Source organism: Ciconia boyciana, chromosome 4, assembly GCF_034638445.1.
Source record: "Ciconia boyciana chromosome 4, ASM3463844v1, whole genome shotgun sequence".
Taxonomy (NCBI): Eukaryota; Metazoa; Chordata; class Aves; order Ciconiiformes; family Ciconiidae; genus Ciconia; species Ciconia boyciana.
The window spans coordinates 75,369,998-75,395,611 of record NC_132937.1 but is presented as its reverse complement, the minus strand read 5'-3'; the positions used below and the strand labels follow the sequence as shown (position 1 = coordinate 75,395,611).

Below are 25,614 nucleotides of genomic sequence, written 5' to 3'. Positions count from 1 at the left end.
AGAGGGAGATGAGTGAGAGGAGGAGATGAGTGGAGAGGAAAGGAAGCTTTTCCAGCAATAGTTACTGCTCAGGGCAGAGCTTTTCCTTCAGTGGAGGAGGGAGTTCTGCTTCAAAAACAGACAGAGCATGATTGTGAGTCAAAATATAAGCTTAGGCTGTAAGTGTCCTAAAAACTTGAAAATCTCAGTATTAAATCTCAGATTTAATCTCAGAAGTAAAATACCTGTCTTCTATGACTGCCTTCTCATTTTGCTGTTAGGAAATGCTGTTTTTTCTATACACTACACATTTTCTTTTGTCTGTTGCTTTCCCATACTTTCACTCCCTGTTTTGCCTTATTTCCCTCACCTCTACATATGTTTCTGTGTGTGAAAGAGTTTCATAGGTAGTCTCATTTTACTGAATAGAAAATTAGTTGTGAAAGCAAAGGTAGTTCATTCCCTAAAGCCAATAAAATATTCTTGTGCCATCTCCAATCTGATGATTATTTTTCTCTTCCTCCCATTCATCCCTCTGCTTCATCACTTCTCTTTAATCCAAACTAACACCAATACTCTTTTTAGAGAAGGAAATAAGTAATATTTACAATATATATGAGAGAAAAAAAGCAATTGACTCCCTCTAAAACATACTTACATTTCTAGCCCTATTTACTTATAATGCAATTGCTTTCTTTTGCTTGCTTTTATAACTGTTTTGTTAGAATTGGGCCCAGTGTACTTTCCAGAATGGAAATCCAACACTACTTTTCCTGCCAAAGTTTTTCATTTGCGTAACTTTTATTCTTATTCCATTCCATTTTATTCTTATTCCATTTGTGTAACTTTCAGTATGCGTAACTTTTGTAAGCATTATTTGCTTGTGTTGAACTGTTGCTGGGGAATGGAGACATAGTGGTGCTCCAATCTTTAGTCTCTAAAGATTTGTATAGAAGTCTGGTTTGGTTAGCCAGTTACAATGAATTTAGAGGGGTTTACGTATTCCTTAATGTATGTTTAATCACAAAGGAAAACTGCACAGCTCAGCACTATTTAAAGTCACTGGTCTGAAGACGTGTGTTCATCTGGAATAGCAGAGACATGCTCTAACTGAAGCACGTTAGGACAACTGTGTAGCCAAAGCAGCACAGCGCCTTTCTCCTATTATGCTTAGCATATTCACTGGTCATGAGCATTAGCATTAACTCAAATTCTTTGAATGTATTGCTGTCTCCAGTCGTGAGTGACAGAGGACTGTTGCTATTATTACTAGTTATTATGTAGGTCTGTAAGACTGTATGATAGAAGTGTCCTTCCAGTCAACAAACTGTCTCACTCAGAAAAGCTTTGCTGGGTATTTTGCGCCTTCCCCATTGGTCATAAAAGACAGCCAGGTAGTGGAAGCTTGGACTTTCACAGAAACCTGCAGAGCATGGAAAGGATTGAGCTGAACTGTCTTCTAGATTATACACGGATTAATTGTTTATGAAGTTCCAACCAGGTATTCCTTTCCATTTGTGTTGTGGGAAATTGGGAGATACTTACGTAACAGATGGTATAGCATTAATGAAAAGGTGTCATGAGGAAAGATTCTGGTTAGATTATGTGGATGAAACCCAAACCCTACTGAAACAAATCAGAATACACCTATCAACTTCCATATAACTGAGATGGCACCTTTTGCTCTAACTTGTCCTTTATAGGGTTAGCATTTGGAGCAGGAAGAAAGTTGAGGAGAAGAAAGAAAAAGCTTGCTAAATTAGTACCTTGACAAGTCATGAAAAAGTTTTGAATGGGAACATCCATCAGTCAGTTTGTATCTGTGCTTTGTAGCTATACACGTAGGAAAATAGTTTCTCTTCTGTGAATTCATGCAGAAAGAATGAAACAAAGGAAAAATGAGAACTATCAAATTATGGCAAGTAGTTGCTTGGGTTTGGTATTCAACTTGTCAGTTCTATGTTTTTTCCTAGTTAATCAAATGTTTTTTCTTTTGTGCTGTTTTCTCATCACTGCTACTGTACCTTGCTACAGACATTTGCTTTGTATTAGCTTAGATTTGACTCTTTATGAATCATCTAAACACATCTCCCATCTTCCATTTCAAATCCTCATAAATTCATATACATGCTTTTTGATCACCATTTTTACACCTAAGGGTCACTCTGTTCAAGTGTTCTCCATCATTTTTTAAGGTTTTATCTTAGCCCTTAATATTTCCATGTGTTTAAACAGTTCCATGAGGCAAGAGTAAAATATATGAGAAAATAGTCGTCTTAGCTATTGGGAGTGTAAGGGAAAAAAAAAGCCCATTAATGCCAGCAGCTTGCAACCAATGTATAATAAAAAATAATTTACTTGATGCAGGTTCTGTCTATATTAATAAAAAAATAGATTGATTTGAACTTACAGACTGACACATTGACTTTTATCTTGTAAGTGTGAAGGTAGTTCATTCATTTATAATGGGCGGGGGAGTAAAAAAGAAATTGATGCAATTTTATTCTTTATCACGGGTGCTAGTTTATGGCCACAAGTTGAAAAAAAAGTAGGTTTTTTGAGCAGGCGATAATTTATTAACCTGAAGGAGACATTAACGTATCTTCATAACTTTGTATATGAGCTGGCAATATACACTTGCAGCCCAGAAAGCCAGTCATATACTGGGCTGCATAAAAAGAAGCGTGGCTAGCAGTTCGAGGGAGGTGATTCTCCCCCTCTACTCCACTCTCATGAGACCCCACCTGGAGTACTGTGTCCAGCTCTGGAGTCCCCAGTACAAGCAAAATATGGACCTGTTCGAGTGGGTCCAGAGGAGGGCCATGAAAAAGGTCAGAGGGCAGGAACACCTCTCCTATGAAGAAAGGCTGAGAGAGTTGGGGTTGTTCAGCCTCGAGAAGAGAAGGCTCTGGGGAGATCTTACTGCAGCCTTTCAATACATAAAGGGGGCTTATAGGAAAGACAGGAGAGAGACTTTTTGCCAAGGCCTCTAGCGAGAGGACAAGGGGCAATGGTTTGGAACTGAAAGAAGATAGGTTTAGGTTAGACGGAAGAAATGTTTTACAGTGAGCGTGGTGAGGCACTGGAACAGGTTGCCCAGAGAAGTTGTGGATGCCCCGTCCCTGGAAGTGTTCAACGTCAGGTTGGATGGGGCTTCGAGCAACCTGATCTAGTGGAAGATGTCCCTGCCCACGGCAGGGCGAGTTGGACTAGATGATCTTTAAAGGTCACTCCCAACCCAAACGATTCTGTGATTCTATAATTCATAGAATTCTGTGTTTTGCTCCGTTACCTGTATTGCAGGAATATGTTATTGTCTAAGTATGTCACAGAAATAAGGTAGACGTGGGAATACCTCAATGAGAGATACTTCTCTTTCTACCAGACCTCAGGAAGGAGCTGATTTGCCAGAAAGGAAAACCTTTTCTCCAGACGTTTCTCTATTAACTTTCTTAGTCTGTAAAATGTACTCTAGGTCTATTTTATTGCACCTTTGCTATGTGCTTGTGTGCACATCTAGTGCACCTGTGATCTCTAAATAAATCATTTATAACTCCTTTTAAAATGGAGATATGTTTGACTCTTAAAAATGGTTTTGTGCATGAGTTGAGGGAGCAACACTTTTCAGCAGAGCCATGTACTGTGCTAGAATGAGCGTCAGCTGATGACTTCCATGACTCCGAAGCAAGGATAAGAGTTTAAGTTGCTATGCAACAGAAGACTAAACATGTTTACTGTCAGAAGTTCAGCACTCTTTTTGGTGTAAATGGATTCCTAAGGGCTTAAATGACTTAAAAAAATATATTTACGGATATTCTTTCCGATTTTCAGTAGCTACAGAAGCAAGTAGCCTCTACTCTTCCTTTCTCTCCTGCAGTGTGATTTATCACAAAGAATATTTCTAACTACGCAAGCAGCAGATCAGTGTTTCCGAGGTGTTCTGAGAGTTGGAGGAAGATAACAGTCCAGCCAAACTCAGCATGCTTGGAGCAGTAGGAAATACTGACTGGTGGTGGATGGGTACAGAGATCATGACTTGTTACAGAAGTAGTAAGTGCAGGTAGAGCTCTGATGGTGCAGCCTGAGACAGAGTGTCATTTCTGTGGCTTAAAAGTCACAGTGAAAAGAGAAGTGATTGAAGTGGCTTTCCAGAAGCTTGAGAAACAAGGAGAACTTTGAGAAAGGAGGAGGTGAAAAGGAGCTCTGAAAAGCCCTATTCAGCTTTTACTGTGAGAGTGCTGAGCAGTTAGGCACAGACTGAAGACTAAGGTGTCCCATAGATGTCAGCAAAAGGTTTGCTCAGCAATCTTATTTTAAAACTTGTCATGAATGTGACTTGTATTGTGAGAAAAGCATGAAAATAAAGTAAGAGAAGATGGATCTTCCCTCACTGCTGAAAAAATTCTGTGTGGCTAATCGTAGATGACAGTGAATAAATGATCTGGAAGACCAATGATAAGCAGGAAAAAAAGCCGTTCTACCAAAAATAAATAACAAAAGTGACCTTGGCTTCTGAGGCTATTAAGGGAATGGTGAATGGACCAAAGCTTAGGACCTGAGGAATTCTAATACAGGTTCTCAGATGCACAAAAGAACTTGTTAAGTAGGTCTTAAAAATAATATGTCAACATCAGAGGATGTGCACGCATTCCAGCCTACCCAGTAAGGCTATGAGAAGATGGTTATTGTGAAGTGAATAGAGAAAACGTGGACCAGATGATCCTCCTACCAGTAATTAGTTTGGAGTAGATCAACCCCAGTCTGTTAGTATTAACATTATGTTATAAACAGTTTAATTCTGCAAACTTCTCTAGTGATCTTTATTCCCAACCTGATTCTCCAGTTAAGATAATCGTTATTACAGTACATTTAAAATGTCCTTGTTCCATTGCTTTGATTTTGGTCTTCATTGTCCTGAAAAATAAGTATCTGTTTCCTGCAGGATATTCTGCATCAAAACTGCTATTTCACTGTCTCACATATAAGCACAGACATGCACACTATTACTCCTTTTTCTTCTTTTTCTCCATTATTTACTTGCTTTGTTCTTTGTAATGACAACCAAAGCATGACAATGGCAAGTCAGGTCAAGCTGTTGCACTAACATCAGATTTGCAGTCATTCTTTCCTGATGAGTGTTAAACCCAACCTGTGCTACCAGGCAAGAGGTGGCACCTTTTCTCATGATCTCCCTTCTTGACAGATATGTAGTCTCTGATGAGAATCAAGGGACATCACTTTCAGTATTAAAAAAAAAAAAATGTACTGTTGCTTTTTGAAGTACAGTAGGACAGTTTTAGTGGGAGATCTCAAAGAATTGCTCAAACATGCTAATTGCAGTCTCCAGGAAATATCTTGGAGACTGTTTCTGTTACCTTTTAAGTCAATAGGTGTCATTGATTGTCATTGGGTATCTCTACATTAGTGTTTTCACTTTGCATCAGAAGGCATTTTTTAAGTAAATGTCCTGATCATTCTCTTTTACTGTTCTTTATGTCATGAAAGGGTCTTAAAACACATGATTTTCAGATTAAAATAAACTGGAACATTCCTGTGGCTCACCAAGTACGTCCCAACTCAGTCTGCAGTGAAAAAAATGTGTAATGGGTATGGTGTGGACATCCTGTACTCAGCACCATCTGTCTTACCCTACAAAGCAACTCCTAATGGTCCCCACTGCTTGCTAATGTAGCCCTAGTCACTGACTCCAGGGGAAGCAAAAATCCAGGTAACTTTCTTTGGGAACATTTTATGTACTCTTTTGTCCAGCCCACTCTGCTTTTGAGTGGTGATACAACTGTGGAGCATTGCAAGGCAGATACAATTCTAAAAAACAATTTTCTACCTTGCATTGTAGTATTGAGTATGTTGTAGAAGTAAACAGAATACGTAGTAAAGACCCCACCAGTTCCCCCACCCCGAAAAAAAGAAAGCAAGCCTAGCTCTATGCTTCCATAGTTATGATCGATTTTAAGGTGGATTCTGGTATGAGGCATTCTGAGACCATGTGATTTGGCAGAAACTGTTGACTAAAAAATGTTAAGATTTTTTGTACAGGACAATACTACTTTTTGTAATTTTGTAACTTTTTTGTAATTTTACTTTTGCAAGTGTTTAAACTCACATAGTTTTTTTTAATGTTTGACGCTGAAGTATTTATCCATCTGTTAGTATCTGACTTGAGAGACATTCTCTGTATATCAAGGAATACTCACATAAGAGTTTAAACTATTTTATCAAGAAATCTCTTCTAGCAAGCTAATGGCGATAGCATTTTCATACTGAAGTCAGTTCAAAACATTTGACAGGCCCGTAGCATGTCAATAACACTCAAATTCAAAGTGAATCAGTTTCCTCATTTGTAATCTCTTTAGCAATCCCATGTCCCTTATCTTTAACCAAGTTATTTTTGAACACAGTTATATCAGTGTGTAAGTCAATGTAGCCACTTGAGTGTTACTTGTACGAAGGGTTACAGGGGTGGACCTTCACTGATATTGTCCCTTAAAAGAAATCAGTATGTATTTTCGAAAAGGCTGTTGATGTACATGCAAAATAGATTTAGAAGTGCAGTAAACAATTTTATTTTTTGCACTCAGGGTACCTGTACTCAGCTACTGTCAAAGTAATGTTAATGATAGTATCCCTATGAATCGCCAGATAAGTTATGTTGCCAGTTTGATCATTAGTATATTGCTCATGGAATGAAAGCTAAACATTTTCAATCACACCTTGGCTGTCTTTTGAAAAAAGACATCACTTTCTTACTTTGACAAGTTTAGCGTTTTGGAAGCTGCATCAATTCTCTTTTCACAGAAGCACTTGAAGACATTTCTTAGTGCTATGTGTAACTTACTATTGTAAAAGAAAAGATACACAGGCCTGGGCTAGTATCTCTGCACTCCTGTTCCTTCACTTAGCCTAAAGATTGAAATTTAATGTAAGATATTACGTTACAGTCTGGTTCTTTATGGACCTTCTGGAAAAGGTTAGTACGCTATTACTATTTACACTGATGGCAGCTATTCTTATCAGTGAAATCTAAAGTGAACTAGCTGTTAAGTAATTTTCTGTCCCACATACAGTCTTTTTCAAGATAACTTCAATTGCTTTTTAAGAATATACAAAGATAAGTATTCCAGCTGTTTCTGTGGGTTAATTGCAGAATTGGATCATGTTGTCTTGAATAGCAATAAATGTGTATTGTTTATTGCTTAAATATGGTTTAATTTCTTTTTTGTTCTGTAAGGTTTGCAACTCCTGTTGCTTGAAATCTCTTCTGCGGCGGTTTACTATCTGCTGCTGGAACAAACCAAGTGAGGCTCAACTTCTTAAACAAGGATGGTGTTTCTAATAGAAACCTAGACATTTCTTTGAAATTTTAGAGCATCTTTTAAAAAGTTTTTCCTTTTTGACAAAGAGTTACTGCTTTACTTACTCTAGTAGGTTTTGAATGGCTGTCGTGGTTTAGCCCCAGCTGGCAACTAAGCACCACACAGCCGCTCTCTCACTCCCCCCCCCGGTGGGATGGGGGAGAGAATCGGAAGAGCAAAAGTAAGAAAACTCGTGGGTTGAGATAAGAACAGTTTAATAATTGGAACAAAATAATAATAATAATAATAATCATAATGAATTATAATGAGAAGGAATACAATGAGAGAGAAAGAGGAACAAAACCCAAGGGAGGGAAAGAAAAGGGAAAGAAAAATAATAAAATAAAATAAAATTATACAACCGCTCACCACCCGCCGACCGACGCCCAGCCAGTCCCCAAGCGGCGATCGCAACCCCCCGGCCAACTCCCCCAGTTTATATACTGGGCATGACATCATATGGTATGGAATAGCCCTTTGGTCAGTTTGGATCAACTATCCTGGCTGTGCCCCCTCCCATTTCTTGGGCGCCTGGCAGAGCATGGGAAGCTGGGGGGGGGAAAAAAAAAAAAAGGTCCTTGACCAATGTAAATACCGCTTAGCGACAGCCAAAACATCAGCGTGTTATCAATATCATTCTCATACTAAAATCCAAAGCACAGCACTATACCAGCTACTAGGAAGAAAATTAACTATCCCAGCCGAAACCAGGACAATGGCTTTATATTCATCTGGGTACATAGGCATTAACCAATTTCACAGATACAGTGTACCTCATAATAGTGTGAAAATAAAAGAGCATTTACCAAAGTTTCATGGCTAAGTGAAGACAATGATCTGGCGTCAGTCGAAATACATTTTGTACAAGCAGTTTTGCATACAGGCATAAGCGTTTAGGGAGGCAGCTTGGATTTTTCTAAAATTTAGAATTTTGGTCATATGGTTTAACTTTTGTTCATGTTCTGGAAGGCCTTGGTCATGACAGCAGTGAACAGGGCGCCAGGTGCCTCAGTGCTAAGCTTTGCACAAGTGTGGACAGCGTGACCTTCTCACAGCCTTGTAAGAAGAGCTTGGGCTTGTAGGCGTGCTCTGAGGAGGCCCTCTGCCTGTTAAAAATCAGTTTGCACACAGATGCACTGCTATTTTCCTCCAGAAGTTACTTAAGCAGATGGGAGATGATGGCTCTCATTCTTCTTTTGTACTGCAGCACAGGGTACATAGCACCTGCAAAGGTTTAAATTTGCCTCCTCCCCCATCTGACCAGATTGAGGCCCATGTTTTCTGCAGTCATGCTCTTCCTCATATCTGTTGGGGGCTTTCCTGGGGAAATGAATATGTGGGCAATTTTGAAAGTCCTTGTTTATGAAGGAAGAATCAAGGACTCTGCAGCGTGGGCTTTTTATATTTTGAAACTAATGATAGTTTAACATAAAAAGCTGTTGTCATTGGTTCATCAAGGATTTAAGCATGGGTCTTTTCCTTTGGGTGAATGCTTTTATCAAATGGTTAAAGAGGTTTATTCATCCTGTGATTTCCTTCTAAACCAAGGTTAATAACTTCTTTTTTTATATGAAAACTGAAGGAGCTAGTGTGGGTTCAGATAAAAGTATTCTAGTAGCTTGGAAATATTGCAGAAGTGGGACAGAAATTGAGACATGTTCCCAGTCTTAAACATATCCTGTTAATTAGTCCTGAAGGCTTTCTCCTTCATATATAGGCCTTACTGCCCAGTCCTTCCAAATATTTTATAGGGCATGTGGCTTATGGTTGCGAAGGATTCCAGTTGTTGCACCAAAATCTTTTTATGTATGAGAAAAGAGTTCATAGGCTTAACTGCTCTTAACTTCAGCAAGTGTTTCTTAATTCACTGGCAACAGAAGGGCAGTGTTATGCTGTATTTTGATAATTCTCTATCCTTGGCAAATCCTTTTCCTATTGAGGTGATTTTCCAAAAGTTGATTAAAGCTGCTTTGGGAGCAGATCATGCTAGAGCAATGGTGCAAAGCAGAATAGTCTGCTACACCAGGGAAGCTGAACCATTTTATTTTAAGACAGGTAAAATTGAGCTTTAATATATTCTTAATTATTTTGCCATAGCCAGTAAAGACTATGCTGACAGTGGTTAAAATTCTCTGCAGTGGTGCTAACACTGAATGGCAGCCTTCTGGCCATACTCTCATTTAGCTGTGGCAATGCAAGGTATGTAACATGACTGTGTTCACCATTGATATCACTGGTCTTTTCTTTCTCTTTCTAAGGAAGATTGCCAGGCAGAATCCAAACTCTTGACTGGTCCTTGAAATCTGCTTTATAAGCAAGAATTGAAGGGGTAAAGGAAAAAAATCCCAAACAAAAAACAACCCTTAACATTAATGTAGTGAATTAAGTTTACTAAAAAGCAAATGACAATTTTGGGGAATGTTTCAGCTCTTCATAAAGTGCATTACTGCTTTTATTGAAGTGGATTTTGTTTATGCTATTTCAAAATATTGTACATTAAAAACTGTAAAGTAGATTTTACGCAAACACTCAGCAGTTTTTCCATGCTGGCTGTCACACTCTCAATAACAACAAAGTTATTGTTCACACTTTAATTCTTTCACACTCTAGATTCCTTGTGCAGCCTCCTGCCCGTGGCATATCTCAGTAGGAAAAGGGTGAATAACACATTTTTAATTAATACATTCACATAAATTGAGAAGGTCAGTTGAAGGGTTGGTCATGTCATTGATGTGATTAATCCCACTGAAGACATGAAAACACTAGCAAAGGCTTTATTCTTTCTGAGCTTGAGGAAGTTATTTTAGTTAACACCTTTTAGAGAAAGCAGATGCTGGGTCCGAGAATATAAAGTGACTGTACTGGTGCTAGGTGCCAACACAGAAGCTTAGAAGAAAAGTTAGAGGAAATGTCAAGTGTTTACCCTGTGATACATGCTCCCATGGCCAGCAGCTTAGCAAACCCTTGAGAAGGGGCTTCATCTGCACTGCTGTGTTTGTAAACTTTAACAATTTATATCTTTTTAGTCAGTTGGCCGTTGTCATCCAAAACATCATGTTGCAATGGATTCCACTGTTCAATGGCGTGTTGTATGAAAAAGTACTTGCATCTGTTTATTTTAGATGTAACACTGAATAACTCTACTGACTGCACAGTTTTTATGTTACAGTGCTTATGTTAAAGTAGTAATTAAATCCCCATTTGCCTTCTTTACACACTACATAATTTGGGAGCTTTCTGCCGTATCCCCACTTAGTTGTCTCTTTTTCAAGCTACTCTGTTTACTCTGTCCTTGTACAGAAGTCACTTTATTCTTCTGATAACCTGTGTTGCTTTTTTCTGTGTCTTGTCCTGTTCTACAGTATTTTTTGAGAGTGTAATCAAGACAATATACATCCTCTAGCTTCTCCCACTGACACAGACACTCTTGAGTAACTCTGAAATGTTTTGTCTTCTTTCTCACAATCTTTTTTCCCTGCCTTACTTCTTATTAATGCTAATATTTTAACTTTTCAAATACCATATAAGATTTCTCAGAAAGCTCTTTTAAAAAATATTATCTCCATGTGATGGCTGTAGAAGGAACAGAATTTCAGTGACAGGCTAGTGTGTATGAGTGGGTTTACTTGGAGATCAGCTTGCCACTCAATGACTAGAGCTTAGTAGATAATCTTTCAGAGTGATTCAGGGTTATAACATATGTTTCCTCAGATTCAGTCCTGTCCAGAGAAGGGAGTTAAAAATCCATTGAAATTACACAACCAGAGTCTGATCTTATTTATACTTAGAAATCCTATAGAATTTGCAGATATGGCAAATAAAAATGTTAAATATGCCAAATTATCTGATATTTGAATGTAGCCCATTATATCAGGTTTTCCTTGTCTGAGACAACATATATCATTTTGAGTACAGCCTTGGGAAAGCACATCTCATGTTTTAATCTACTTAGAAGTCATCTATTCCACAGTAGCAGAGTAAACAATTGTCATTTGAATTCCCCAGTATCCATTTAATGTAATTATGATCAGCATCAGTTGTTGCATATATTAGTCATTGTAATACAGTCTTGTCAGAAGATCATTCTAACATTAACTATTTTTAAAACAGATGTCTATGTTTTTATGTGTTTACTTGAATTTAATTTTTGTCAATAGCTGCAAGAAGTCATTGTCTGGTAGCAACAGGCTATTCAATTAACATTTCTTCTGCAATCATGCTAATAGTAGTACATTCAATTTTTATAAATGTAAAGGTATCTTGCTAGATACAGGTGAAAGTCCGGTGGTTTTGACTGTAGGTTAAACCATAGGTGATAATTTTGATCTGGCAGAAACAGGGTCAGTATTTTTAAAGGCCAAAATATTGAGGTTCTGTAAACACTAAGACTGTAAGTGTCAAAGCAATCTTTTAACAGTGATTATGCATGTAAAAAATTGATGTATCTCTTATTCATCAGGGCAGACTTTTACATTTAATTGCTCTTCTTACAGTTTTCAGCTGTGGAAGGAGTTTTTCCAGTCATACTCCTTTCCTTCATGGTTCCATTTGTTTTTCCAGGTTACTACAAATCATATCAATTTACTGCTGACACAAGGCTTAAAACCAATATACAGTGCACCTGATTTGTAACTTGTACTGCATTGTAACTGTTTCAGAGCCCAGTGGTGAAGAATTGGTTACAACTATTGAAGTGTTGTACCAGTGATTGGGGGCAATCATTTTGCCAGAAGGTTACTCCTGATCAAAGAAGGAATGCTGTATATTATATTTTGCTCACACTCTGTTTTTCATTTGGTTTCACTTTATTTCAGATTTCTTTCATGCAAGGTTGAGTTAAATAGTTTGAGGTCAGCTGTGGTTAAGAAAAGATGAATGTTGGTGGGGATTGAAAGACATGGTAAAATGTTAAAAAAAAAAAAGGAAGTATACTCAAATGTATATTTATAAATATAAAAGTGTATTTAGAAGTTCAAAGCTCAAGTAGACTGAGAGTTTGTTGACATCAACAGAAACAAATTCTTAAATTCTTACTTTCCAATGTAATCCCATTGATTCTGATGGAGGTACAGCAAGTGCGGGACTGGAGGTTCCTGGCAGAGCAGAGTTTTCTGATTTCTGTTTCTTTACTTGAAGCAGAAGGCCTTCTTGCAGCTCCTGGGATGGCAAGAATTGGCATGTAAATATCTCAGATTACAAACATGTTACAATGAAGGTATCTGTAGTTTGTCCTGTTGACTTGTATGCAGTTTATGACCAGTTCTAACCTCCACATGCACATCTGAAGAAGTACCACCTTAAGAGTTTTTGCCAGCCTCCACAGGCAATTCTCTGCATAACTTACATTTCCTGTTTGTTAAATTGTATCTTTTTTTTTTCTCAAATCTGTCAGGCTTATTTTGTATTTTCAGTCTTATCCTCTACTTTCCACCCATGATATGTGCACCTTTCTATTGGTGGAGAACTACTGATGGCTACTGATTATAGTTTTCAAATCAGTTTTTCTCCTAGATAGTGGGAAACTGTGATATTTTACTACAAAGTCATGTTTTTAGATTGCTTATGGTAGTACAAAAATAAGCTTCCACAAGAAAATGTCAAAATCTTTTCATTTCTAACAGTAGCAATTAGAATTTATTGTTTGTTGTCCCTGTGAAAAAGAAAATAACATGATTTTACCTGACAAAGATAAGACCTTTTTAAAAGAGACTTCCTTCACGAAGACACAGTTATTACTGTTACTTATTACTAAGTTTAGCACTTATTACTAAGTTTAGCTGGTAAAATAACTGAGCATTTTATAAACATCCTATACTTTGTGTATGAGGGGAGAGCACTGGATGTCATATACCTCAGTGGTGGCAAGGCTTTTGGCACTGTCTCCCACAATATTCTTGCATCCAGGTTAGGATATTGTGGTCTGGATGACTTGATAACTAGATGGGTCAAAGTCTAGCCAGATGATTGGGCTGGACGCATAGGCCAACATGAGCCTTATGAAATTCAGCAGGGACAAATGTGAAGTCCCATACCTGCGAAGGGGTAACCCTTGCAGCAGTACAGGCTGGGGGCTGACTGAGTGTCTGGGATCAGGTCTGCTGGAAGGAACCTGGGCATCTTGCTGCCTGGCAGGCAGCAAGAAGAGCACAAGCCATCAGTGCTCCCTGGCAGCAAAGGGCCAAAAACATCTGGTGCTGTATGGACAGGAGCATAGCTGGTCAAGTGAGGAAAGTGATTGCCCCCCTCTACTCAGCACTTGTTAGACCACATCTGGAGCACTGTGCCCTGTTTTGGGCCCCCCTAATACAGGAAAGATATTGGCTAGCTGAAGGAAGTTGAGCTGGGGGCTACAGAGGTGGTTGAGCTGGAGCGCAGGCCCTGTCAGCAGTGGCTGAGGGACCTTACTTTGAGAAAGAGGTTGGACTAGAGGTCTACTGACATCCCTTCCAACCTGAATGATCCTGTGATTCTGGTAAAAGTCATTACTGAGATGTTTCGTTTTTATAGCCATGTTTTATATACCAATTTAAAATAAAATTATTTTATCTAACAAATAAGTCTTTCTCCTTTACCCTAGTTTTTATTATTATCTTAGTAAAGATAAAGAAGATTCTTTGCCAAAAATTACATTTGTACATACAGAATATTAAAACATGCAAGTCTTTTATTCATGGTGTGGAACTACATGTAAGAACTAGGTTTCAGTAAGATAATAGCATTAAAAAGAAAGGAAAAAAATATTTTCTTTATGCCTAAAGCATCAGAAAGTATTAAAATAATGCTGGCACAAATCCATTATTGACAATACTTATCTCCAGTCTTAACAGAAATACTGAAAGATGTCTTTGATTATTTTCACTTTTATATGTAACATACAGTGAAACATGCAGGAGATCACTGTTCAAATTTTAAAATTACGTGAAATTTCTTTGAAATGTGTATGCCCACTAAAAAGAAAGGATTGTAGAAAAGAGATCCATATGGGACTGGATGAAAGAGAAGGTCTACAGGTGTGTGGCCATGACTTACTACGTAATATCTCTGAGGCAGGTGAAAAGGTTTTGGAGGCAAAGATGCTTGGATTTGGGATGAGTTGCTGAGGTGAAAACAGGCAGGATAATATTAGAAGAAAGGAGTATGAGCAGAAGGACCTAGACAGCCAGTACCTGCTTGAGCATACCTTCTTTTAATGGAAGAGAGAGTTTTAGCAGTCCCCTGCTATCAGCATGGTGTCCTTTAATCTTATGGTGTATTGTGCTATTTATAGTTACCTGTTGCAATCCTGGTAACTATTAAGTGTAATTTTATAAAAGTCAAATACATGAACCTGTCTAAATTAATTAAGTACTGAACTGGCCTTCCTTTAATTTCAGATAGTTCAACATACTCTCTATTCTTGCATGGCCTTCCTTTCATTTCAGATAGTTCAACATACTCTCTAATCTTGCATGGGGTTTTTTTGTGTTTAGTGGTGCTGTGTTTTTCACTTACCACTGGAGGTTTGCTTTTAAGTTCTGAGTATTAAGCTGAGAGTCATGATATATTGCCAATGTCTTTACTAAGTTACTGTCAGCCATGTAATTAAAAGTAATTTGAAGTGAGATCTGTTTGAATTCAAGCTACTCAACTTCAAGTTATCAATGTTGTAGAAATTAAGTGTGTTTACATGTTGGCACATTTTGATAAATTCAGTAGTCTGCTTTACAGTATGGCCCCACAAAGCAGTTGTTTTATCATGGCTATCAAGAGAACAAGTGACTGGAGTACTGTAGTGGTGCACTGTGTGGCTGCAGCCTTCCACTTCTGGGCTTAATAGTGATGCTTAAATAGCAGACTCCATTTTCTAATATGGCAAGATGCACCTATTCCTTTGCCAATTAAGGTTATTTCTCTGTCCAGCCTGAAAATCAGGAATTGGTCATGGGTGAAGATCTAGAGATTAGTTATGAGACACAAGAGATTCTCTTTTGGATCTGTGGTAAGTTGCTTCCCTGACATTGTAATCTTAGTTAAACAGAAAATGAGTGCATCCCAGATTAGGCTTAAAACTAAACTTACAACAAAACTCCATAAACTGAAAGCAGATGCAAAAATGCTCATTGCTTAAAGCATTTACAACATCAATCAGTCTCTAAAAATCAGCCTTAACCAAGTTTCATATTAGAGTAGCAACTTGAGTGACTAAGAAGACAACACATATATTTCAGGACCAAAATCACGAAGACTACTTTAGCACCACACAACCAATTTTATCAATTCAAGCAGAGTTTGGGAGCCAGGGATTTGCAGAGATCAAATGATCTGCAGGAAGCTTCAGCATGGAGCACTGAATGCCCTGTAACTGTTTCATTCATTGCATTACTTGTGTTGTTTCATCTGAAGTACAATTGATCCCAAGTTGCAAAATTTTGATAGTAAGTACAGCAAGTACCATGTTCTGAGTGCAGAGTTTTGATATCTTTTTCATTTTTAAGAGAAACCATTTAAACTTCCCTTTTGTATGATACCTGAAAATGACAAGCAGAAGAAAAGATTTGCTTTTATATTCTAAAATTGAGAGGCTCTGTATTACATCTTATTCCTTCGTTACATACTTATTCCTGTACAGAAAATCTTAAGTAAGAAGATGAAGTGTCCTTTTCAAATATTTAGATCCACCTTTTTACTATTAATTTCATTCTCTGCCATGATCATCCTATTCCTGGAAGGGTGAAATTCAGCTGGGATGATAGCAATTGTGCTGTGTAGTACCAGATGCATCAGGTTTGATTGCTGTTTGGCTAGAGACACTCATGTAGATGGCTGACTGCATGTGATTACAGGGGGTACCAACATTTGAAGAGACAAATACCAGTTTCTACAAAAAATAAATAATTTTTATCTTTTAATCTTTTTTGCTGTATCTGTGATATGAAGTGCCAAAAGTGGTCAGATTTGTTTCTTCAATAACTTTTCTATAAGCAAACATTTTAAAAAAATTTCTAGAATTGGAGTGTCTCCTTTGGCTTGTCTTGTTTTAAAATGTTGCAGTTTCTCAGAGTAGGAAGCAAACTACTTAGCATCTTATCTTAGAAACCTCTGTCTGAAAACTCAGGTTTATGAAAAAAATGAAAAAATTATATGCAATACATTTGTAATTTGTACATGTAAGCACTACCCATTGCATTTGCTTCTTAAATATGCTTTTTACCATCCTGTTTTTTACAGCCAAACAAAATTCTGAGTAATTCCCTCTCTTGGCTTTGGAAGAGCAATCACTTAGCCTAGAACTGCTTTCTGCTTTCAGAGTCCTTCAGCTTTCAAAAAAGAAACTGAGTACAATGCAAAAAAAAATTATCTTTCACATGCATATGTATCTGTGATTCAAGGACATCAGCCTTTAGGCCCTATGGTTTTGGCAAAGAGTGAAACTGAAAAGGCCAGTTTCAATGGGATGGTTACTTTTAATGCTGCACAGCATCTGATGCTTTTAAGACACTTTAAGCTTTGATTAAAGACATATTTTTGCTATCCTGTCTCATAGTGGTGGGTGGGATGTTCCTCCTGCTACACCACTAAATGCCTTTAAAGCAATCTGGTTGTATACTCAGTTCCAACCCAGCACAAGGCTAACTCTGGTCTGATGAGGCTTATCTCCCTTGACCCCCTGTCTAGGCTATGGTAGAAACAATTCACAGACTACAACAAACAAGAATGTAGAGATACAATGCAATGATTCAGGTTTGTGTGGTAACACTCTGTAACAACTTGTTTATGTCCCTCACTTGCGGCCACTTGTTCCTACAGTTTGACCTGTGTGCGTGGCTGCTGTTTATCTGAACCAGCAGAATGATCCCGTTTAAGTTTCTAAATACCCTTTCTTATTTCATAAAGTACTAACAAGCTTTACATTGAATCAGGCTTGGGAGAAGCGTTTTAGCAGTAATAGGCTGGCACTATTTTAATGAAGTTTTATTTTTAAAGTTTGGGGTTGTAAAACAATGTTGGTGGCAGATTTTGAAGGTACCAATGTGAGCTACGTGCTAGAATCCAGTTCAGTTCCCATGTTCCTTCTGCACCTACCCACCATTTGCCTCTTTGAAAACACTCTGCAGCTTCTGAACCTACAACCGGACACGTTGTTACTGGCTCAGGAAAACTTTGCATAGCTTCAGTCAGATCTGTGTACTGTTGAGTACAAAACAAAACCTTTTAAAAATTATTAGTGTAAGATTCTGCTTTTCTGGAGATGGCTGTTAGTAAACAGGGAGCTTTACATACTTACTCACAAGCAAAGTAATTAAAGCTTCACTTCTGTTTACTTCTGAAAGTTACACTTAACATGTTATGTTTATTATTTCCATTTCCTTTCTATTTAGACAAGCAAACTGTGAAGTAATCACTAGGCCAATCAAATATTCAGTGTAGGGCTGACTTGATGAAGTGAATTGGATACTGCAAGAGGTCAAAGTTTATAGCAAGAGACTGTTCCCTGATCTGGCTGAGGAGGTTAACTGCAGTTTTCTAGCATTTGCAGGCATTGTAACTTCTTGTTAGGGTTAAAGTCTGAACTAAGAACCTTAGTTGGCCAGCTTTTCTTCAGCACTGTGTTAAATAAGATCTCTCTTTTCTTCTAGGTAGAATAAAGGTGTGCCAAAACAGTGTCATCATTTATGATCTCAGTTTAGAGAGAAGAAGGAAACTTTTGGGTTTTTATAGTGTAAAATGAATGCATAATAGATAAAATAAGTATACAGGATTTATTCACATGAAGTTGTATGAAAGTTTCTTAATGTACTTTTTCTTTCTTTGCAGCTACTGGCTGACAAACAAGGTCCACATTAAACGACCCAGCACTGGTCTCCTCATGTATACACTTGCCACCAGATTTTGTGATGAAATTCACCTATATGGATTTTGGCCATTCCCAAAGGATTTACATGGAAAACCAGTCAAGTATCATTATTATGATGATCTGAAGTATCGGTACTTCTCTAATGCTAGTCCTCATAGGATGCCATTAGAGTTTAAAACGTTGTATGTATTACATAACAGAGGAGCACTTAAATTAACAACAGGGAAATGCGTACAGCAATAAAGCACATGTAAAGTACAATAAGAAGTACAGAATACACACTTCATCATAAAGATGTTGTAGAATGGCAATGGGATCCCAGTGAGGATATGTTTCAATACCCACTAAGCCATTGGAAAAAGGAATTTTATCAGAAGTACATAACCAGCTATTATACCTGTAAAGTGCTATATAACTAAGCTATCTTGACTGCAAGGGTTCAAGTAAGTGCCACTTTCACTAAGAACCAAGCTTGAATGTATAATCAGTAGTGTTTACAGGATCCAGTGGCACATTCATCATGAATTAAAGAAGAAAAATATAGCCTGCTTACTGCTGACTTGCCACTGTGGTCAGACAGCCCACAGAAGAAATCCCCAGTGGGTGGAATATTTTCTTGAGCAAATAAACCAGGCTTTGGCAGAAGATATAGTGATGGAATCAAGTAGAGAAAGTGAAGTCCATAAGATCAAACAAATCAGTAAATGCCTTCAGTCAGAGGACTGTTTCTGATCTTGTATTATAACCTCAGCTTTTGTTGCTGTTTTTCTTATTGCTGTTGCTTGGGTTTTGTTGCTTTTTAGTATTGGAGCCCTTAAAGGATTTTGAGGATGTTATGAATAATTAAAAGTATATATCTTACAGGATTGTCTTAGGAAAAAAAATCATAAGGGTGGGAGGGTGGAGGGAAACATCAAATATTTTATCAATTCTTGTTGTGTTGTATCCTCCTGTCACACAACCCTTAACATCCCAATTGTTTTTCTAGCTACCGCTGTCAATACCCACTACATGGAACCACTCAGAGGTCATTTTGATCCATTTTTAAAGAGAAGTTTTTCTGTTGTGTTCAGATTTGAAGACATACGAGAAGGTGCCCTTATTTTTGGTACCAAAGATTAGTCTTATATACTTTTTTTCCTTTCCTTGAATAAATGGTGTAGATTTAGTATGATGTTTCTTTACTGCTGAAGGGAACATATTCTTTATGTTACTTAAATTTTTGAATTAAGCATCTCAAAGCAAAGCTTCTTTAGTGACTTTGCATATAGAATTACATTCTTCAGAAAAATCTGCAGGAGTAAAGAAATTATTTCATACATTCAAATATATATATATATAAAAAATTTTTATTCCTGGTTGAAAGTAAGACACAGAGTCTAAAGGAACTCAGGTGACTTTGGAACACATCTAAAGAAAAAAAAAGACCTAGCCAATTAAATGGAAAATAAAAGAACTGTAGATCAAACGGTTCTTTTAAAACTTAAATTTCTAATAGTGTTGGATTATATCTCTGTAATATACCTCTTTTCTATCAGCTTGATGTTCTGATGTGTGATTGACTGAAGGGACATGTAATTTGCTTAGGGACATGGTATAGTGGTGGTCTTGGTAGTGTTAGGTTTACGGTTGGACTTGATGATTTAAAGGTCTTTTCCAACCTATACGATTCTGTGATTCAGAGTAACACAGAGCTGTGCGCTCAGAAAAATCTCACAGTGATTTTTCTGAGCATTGGTCTTGTTTATCGATGAAAGCAAGAATTCTTTCATTCTCATCTTTAAAAAAAGAGAACAAGACATTACAGGAGGGTAGGACAGGGTGGAGTGTCAGTACAGCATATACTAAGATACAAAACCTGTCTGCACATGGTATGTTTTACCGCTAATGGAGCAGGCAAATCAAGGACACCATGGTTTCACCATTTTCATGTCCGGCTAGGCTAAAGAGGAGGCATGCAGATACAATGTATGGGTATTTTCTTGTCATGTTTTCAGCTCTACGTTGGGTCCTCATCTCCAAATATGATATTCAGTGTATCTATTTAATTTTGAACTAGCTTGAGCAATTTATATGTAGCACAATACTCACAAATATCTACTAGCTAAAAGTGCCATTTATTACCCATTTTTCCTCTTAAGTTCACATGTATTTCATCATGCATGACTAGAGGTCTGTGATTATGCAAATTTAGTAGCTAAATCTCTGCCTTGCAGACAGTTTTGCCAAAAGTTGATGGGAAATATAAAGTCATTCTCCTATATGTAAGACACAGTAGCATCTTTCCTTATTCACCAGTCTCTCCTACCCAGGACAGTTTACTTTGGCTATATGCTAGGGTGTGGGACATTGTCCTAACGTGATCACCACTGAAACCAAGGCATCACGAGAAACTAAACAGCAGTACAGACTGGAATGTTGTTGATAAGCCAGAGGGTGCTATTTGTACACTGTGTAAACTTGCAGTTTAAGACAATGTTATTTCCTTGATGAAAGGTGGGCATATTCCTGTTCTTTCTGTTAGGGTTTTGCTGCTGTTGATCTTTTAAAACATATTTCATATACATTGAGAGAATTTCTATTTAGATAAAGAATTCACAGGTGCCAGTCTCACTGAAGCTCAGAGAAGCATCTGTTTAGCTTTATCTTTTCTTCTGGGAATGTCTTCTCTTGTTCTCTCTAGTGTCAGGCCATCAACAAAAAGGGAATTCAAGTAGACTAAAATATTAACTGACAGGTGATTTTTTTTCACCTCAGGGAAGGTTTTAATACACCAATTGATTATTTCTCTGAGAGAAAAGTAGACAGAAACACTCTAATTCCTATGGTAATTAAAAAAAAATTACTTGTGTAATTGAATAAATGAAAACAATGAGATGTAAGTAGGAAGACAGATGAGAAAGTTTGTTTTTGGAAGTCAGCAGGTGAAGAAGAATTTGGCCTGAGCCTGTTTTGTAAGCTTCACATTTGATTCTCTGTGAGTGAAGTTAACTTCAGTACACAAGCCATGGAGTCCCAATTTTTACCCTATCACTGAATCTGATAGAACAAGATGATACAGGGCAAGGTTTCTCCAACTTGGTTTGGCACAAGACATGACAGTAGCACCTACTTCCAAGACAAAAGAGTTTGCCCATACCTTCTCAAAACTGGGCCTTAACCTCATCTCCTGCAGGCTTTCCACCTTCAATACTGCATACTTCTGGCACCATGAGCCATGGTTTCATGGCTCTCTACTGTCATCCACATTCATCCTTCTCATAGTACTCTTCTCTGAAACTGGCACCCAGGTGCGTCTCCCTACCAAAAGCATAGGACTCCTCCCTAACCCGTCTCCTGTCTCACCTGCTTCAGCTTTATCCTGAGCTGAAGTGTAATGTAGTGAGTGGTAGGTTTCAAACCATCCTCTGGGCAAGTAGCAGTTGTCGTCTTTGACCATGCAGGTTTTCACAAGAACTAGGAGTCATTTTACTCTATTGCTCTTGTATAAGATCTGTGCCCATGTGTGTGGTTTGTTGTGCTGCAGATTGTCTGTTTTGAGGTGGTTTGTGACCACCAGTTACTGGTTACTTTAGGGTGACCTGAGGTGGGACATGCCCAGAGCTTTTCCTCTTAGGTTATGTGGCCTTGGTTGTTAGCCCTCTCACTGCTGGGAAGCTGTAGCAGCGAACTCATTGCAGACAACCTTTCTTACCTTTCCCCTATACCTCCTGGCTCTGTATTGCCCTGGGACTCTTTGTGCATTTCTATTGAGGCACCCCAGGTCATGAATGAAAAAAACAGGTTACTTCTACTGTGTGACTGTTTATCCCTATAGGTGACCTGGGGCATAGCCCCAAAGGCTTAGCTGCTGTACAGGCACTTTACAGTGGAATAAATTTCACCTTGTGGTCCTTCACTGGGCAGCAGTCAACAGCTCAAGCCTCCATAGCTGCCTTGCATGATATCTGTTTATATACATTCACACCTCATGTGCTGCCTACAGCACAGATCAGATAAACAGGTTTTATTATAATTACCACTTTTATCATCCAGCAGTACAACTGATACAAAGTAGATAGATAGAATAAAAAGAAGAAGCATGCCTAATATTGTAATGATACCTGCCTTGGTGAGAAACAACTGAGGAATGTCCATCAGTTGAGTGTTCCTCAAATTTATCCTTACATCCTTCATACCAATTGCCAGCTATGGTTCCTAAATGTATGTTAAAAATAAGAACTGGGAGCTACATCAAGATGGCAGAGAGTGTATATTTTTCCAAATCTGATGGCAGCCTTACATTGAACAACTTGATTTCATTCAGATAAATTTATTGTAAATTGTTTATTAATGTACATGTTAAAGTTTCTGTGGCAGAGAGTCTTTCATATTTCATAAAAATAATAGATAAATATATTTGATTGTTAAGGTGTCAGCTTTGGGACAGTTCTCACTCCCACAGTTCTGAGCCACTCTCCAGATATGAGATCTACTGAACCTTTCAAACCTTGGCTGTTTTACATGATCTGATGTATAACAAGGACTGTACCATTCTTTTGTTAAACAATATAATCAACATGTACTTGAGGTCAGCACCTTTTCTCTAACTGACTTCAATTTGAAGAAAAACAGGTGTGGGTTCAGTAGCTTTTTGTAGTGTTTGATCTAGCAAAGTGCTGAGCACTCTTTACAGTGATTTTCCTGGGAGAGACATGTCCAGGATTTAGATGGGGATCTAGATTAGCACATTTCAGGATATAACTCTGAAATTGCACATTATTTATTTTTAAGAGCACTGTTACTTTGTGTAGGGAAAAGCACAATTGTTCTAAATGTAGATAAAATAAAGAAAGAGCGTTTACAGAGAGTTTCATTCCTGCACAGTACTATTGCTACTGAGCATATGTAATACAATTTCTGTGGTTTAAAGTATTGATATGTATTCTATCAGGATTGTCATGTTTGACACTGTTAATATTATTTCAAGTACAGCTATGGGGATTGTTTTTTATTTGTGTATCTGTAAAATAAAGAAGATTTTTTTTTTCATTTTTTCTGCTATATTCTGTTCCATATTCCTTTGTAACACAGTTGTGAGAATATTTTTCAATTATGTCCTAATTGTAAGGATATGTGGAAGGAGAGTGTCTGCTCCTTTAAGGTGTCTGGTGAAGGACTTTCTCAACACAAAAGGGGATATTGAGAAAAGGAGGAAGCCATAAACAAGAACACAGAGAGACACAAACCTGACCAACAAATTATGAGGGAGGCAGTGATGAGAACCAAAACTGATCAGTCACACTCACTGGTAAGGGTATGTGAGAGCGTAGGAATGTTTATTCCAGTAAGATCATCTGGTCAAGGACCTTGTCAAATGGAATACTAAGGAAAAAGGGGAAGCAGTAAAGTATATGGAGACACAAACCTGACAGGCACATCATAATGGAGACAAAGACAAGAAGCCAGCCTCATCAGTCACACTAACTGAACAGCTATCAAGAAACTGCAGGCAAACAGGACTTTGCAACTGATAAGGATGCAGACCTGAGGGTCTGGGATGTTGGAGGGGAGACAGTAGGACTGTGCAAACTGATGGGGCAGCGTGCAGGGGAGGAAGAAAAGAGGAATAGACAGAAAAGGGGCCGGTCGCGTGTAAACCGTGGCTGGTCAGTATGCTTGTCTGGCTGAGCCCTGTGCCTGATTGCCGCAGTCTGTCCTAGCTCCCCATTAAATCTTTTCTTAACTACCTCTCTGTGTAATCTCACTCTCTATCCTGTGCGTGTGAGTGCTGCAAGGACTCAGTGCCAGCTGTTGGGGTACCATTGTGAGAGGACTGGCTGCCAGCTGCTGGAGTCAGACCGGGGGTGTGGGCACCCCTGGCCTGTGGTGTTGGCTACTGGAGCAAGGGGGGGGGGTCTTAGTGACTCTCTACATCTACCTGAAAGGAGGCTGTAGCAAGGTGGGTGTTGGTCTCTTTTCCCAAGTAACAAGTGATAGGACGAGAGGAAATGGCCTCAAGTTGTGCCAGGGGAAGTTTAGATTGGATATTAGGAAAAACTTCTTCACTGAAAGGGTTGTCAAGCATTGGAACAGACTGCCCAGGGAAGTAGTTGAGTCACCACCCCTGGAGGTATTTAAAAGACGTGTAGATGTGGTACTTAGGGACATGGTTTAGTGGTGGGCTTGGCAGTGCTAGGTTAACAGTTGGACTTGATGATCTTAAAGGTCTTTTCCAACCTAAATTATTTGATGGTTCTATGATTTAGTGCTAGCAGCTGGAGGAAGTAGGGGTCTTTAACCTCCAGCCATGGGGTGGGAATGGTGTGTGTTCCCAAAACCAGCTGCTGAGGGTCACCAGCGTGAGTGAGGTGAGGAGCTCAACACCAGTGACTGGAGCAGGACCGCAGATCACAGTCTGTGTGCCTGGTGCCAGCTGCTGGGGGCCGAGTGTCTGTATCCTCCCCAAACCTGGTGTGCGTGTAATCACTAGCAAACTTCAGGCTGGACCAGCCGGCAAGTAGGAGACCCTGGGTCAGGGAAGGGGTCTCAGGCAGGCAGAGGATCTGCACTGGTGTGCCTAGGTGTGGTGCTGTTGGTGTGGGGTGCTGTGGGGTGAGTATGTGAGTGCTGTGTGTTTGCAGCAAGCACTGAGCTGGACCAGCCAGCCAGGCAGGGACCCGTGGGGCAGGCAAGGGGGCCCAGGATCGGGACAGGAGTGCCAGATGGGCAGAGGGGCTGTGCTGGTACTCGGGGGATCCACGAACGTGCATGTGGTTGTGAAACTGTAGAGTGTCCCCTGTGTGCTGCAAGCGACCTTCGGTCTCTGCCAGGCCAAGAGGAGGGCGAGGCTGGGCTGTGCCCTTGTGTTTGTGTGAGTCCTCTATGGGGGTGCTGATGGAGGCTGCACCTCCTCTGTGGCAGTGCGAGTGACCGGCTGTGTCAGGGTCCTCTGTGTGTGTGTGTGTGTGTCACAGGGACACGTGCTCAGCTTCGCTTCTGGTTGAGCCTGCAAATGGAAAAGCAGCAGCCACGTCCCTCGGCCTCGGCAGAGACCCTCGGGCACCGGGCTGGGCTCCATCAGCCAGGCAGGAGAGGTCCTGGCCCAAAGCAGCTGGAGGAGGTGGCCGCTTATAATGCCCCATTAATACAATCTATTATAAAATGTTTGAAGTGGTTCACATGAAAGCAGACCTTACCCAATGAGGGCCAAAATTAATCTCTGTATACACTTCAGAATTTAAAAGAAAATTAAAAAATATCTTGTAGAAACCTTATGCAATACTGCAAAAACCATATGCTATGCTTTAAAGCCTATTAAAGCAATCAGTACCATGTTTCAATCAACAACAGATTTCTAAACCTTTACCAGCCATGCTGCAAAATCAAATACACAGCTCCACCCTGTCTATAGAAACTAGAAAAAAACCTCAACCTTTTCCTTAATGA

General features: G+C 38.9%; 1 protein-coding gene across 1 annotated transcript in view; it reads left to right on the top strand.

Moving 5' to 3' along the window:
* The window catches only part of ST8SIA4 (ST8 alpha-N-acetyl-neuraminide alpha-2,8-sialyltransferase 4), a 66,744-nt gene extending 42,855 nt beyond the window's left edge, over positions 1-23,889 (top strand). The window contains exon 5 of the mRNA XM_072860158.1: positions 18,147-23,889. Coding sequence (XP_072716259.1) covers positions 18,147-18,429 — 283 coding nt within the window. The 3' untranslated portion in view covers positions 18,430-23,889. The remainder of the gene's footprint in view (positions 1-18,146) is intronic.
* Positions 23,890-25,614: the final 1,725 nt, after the last annotated feature.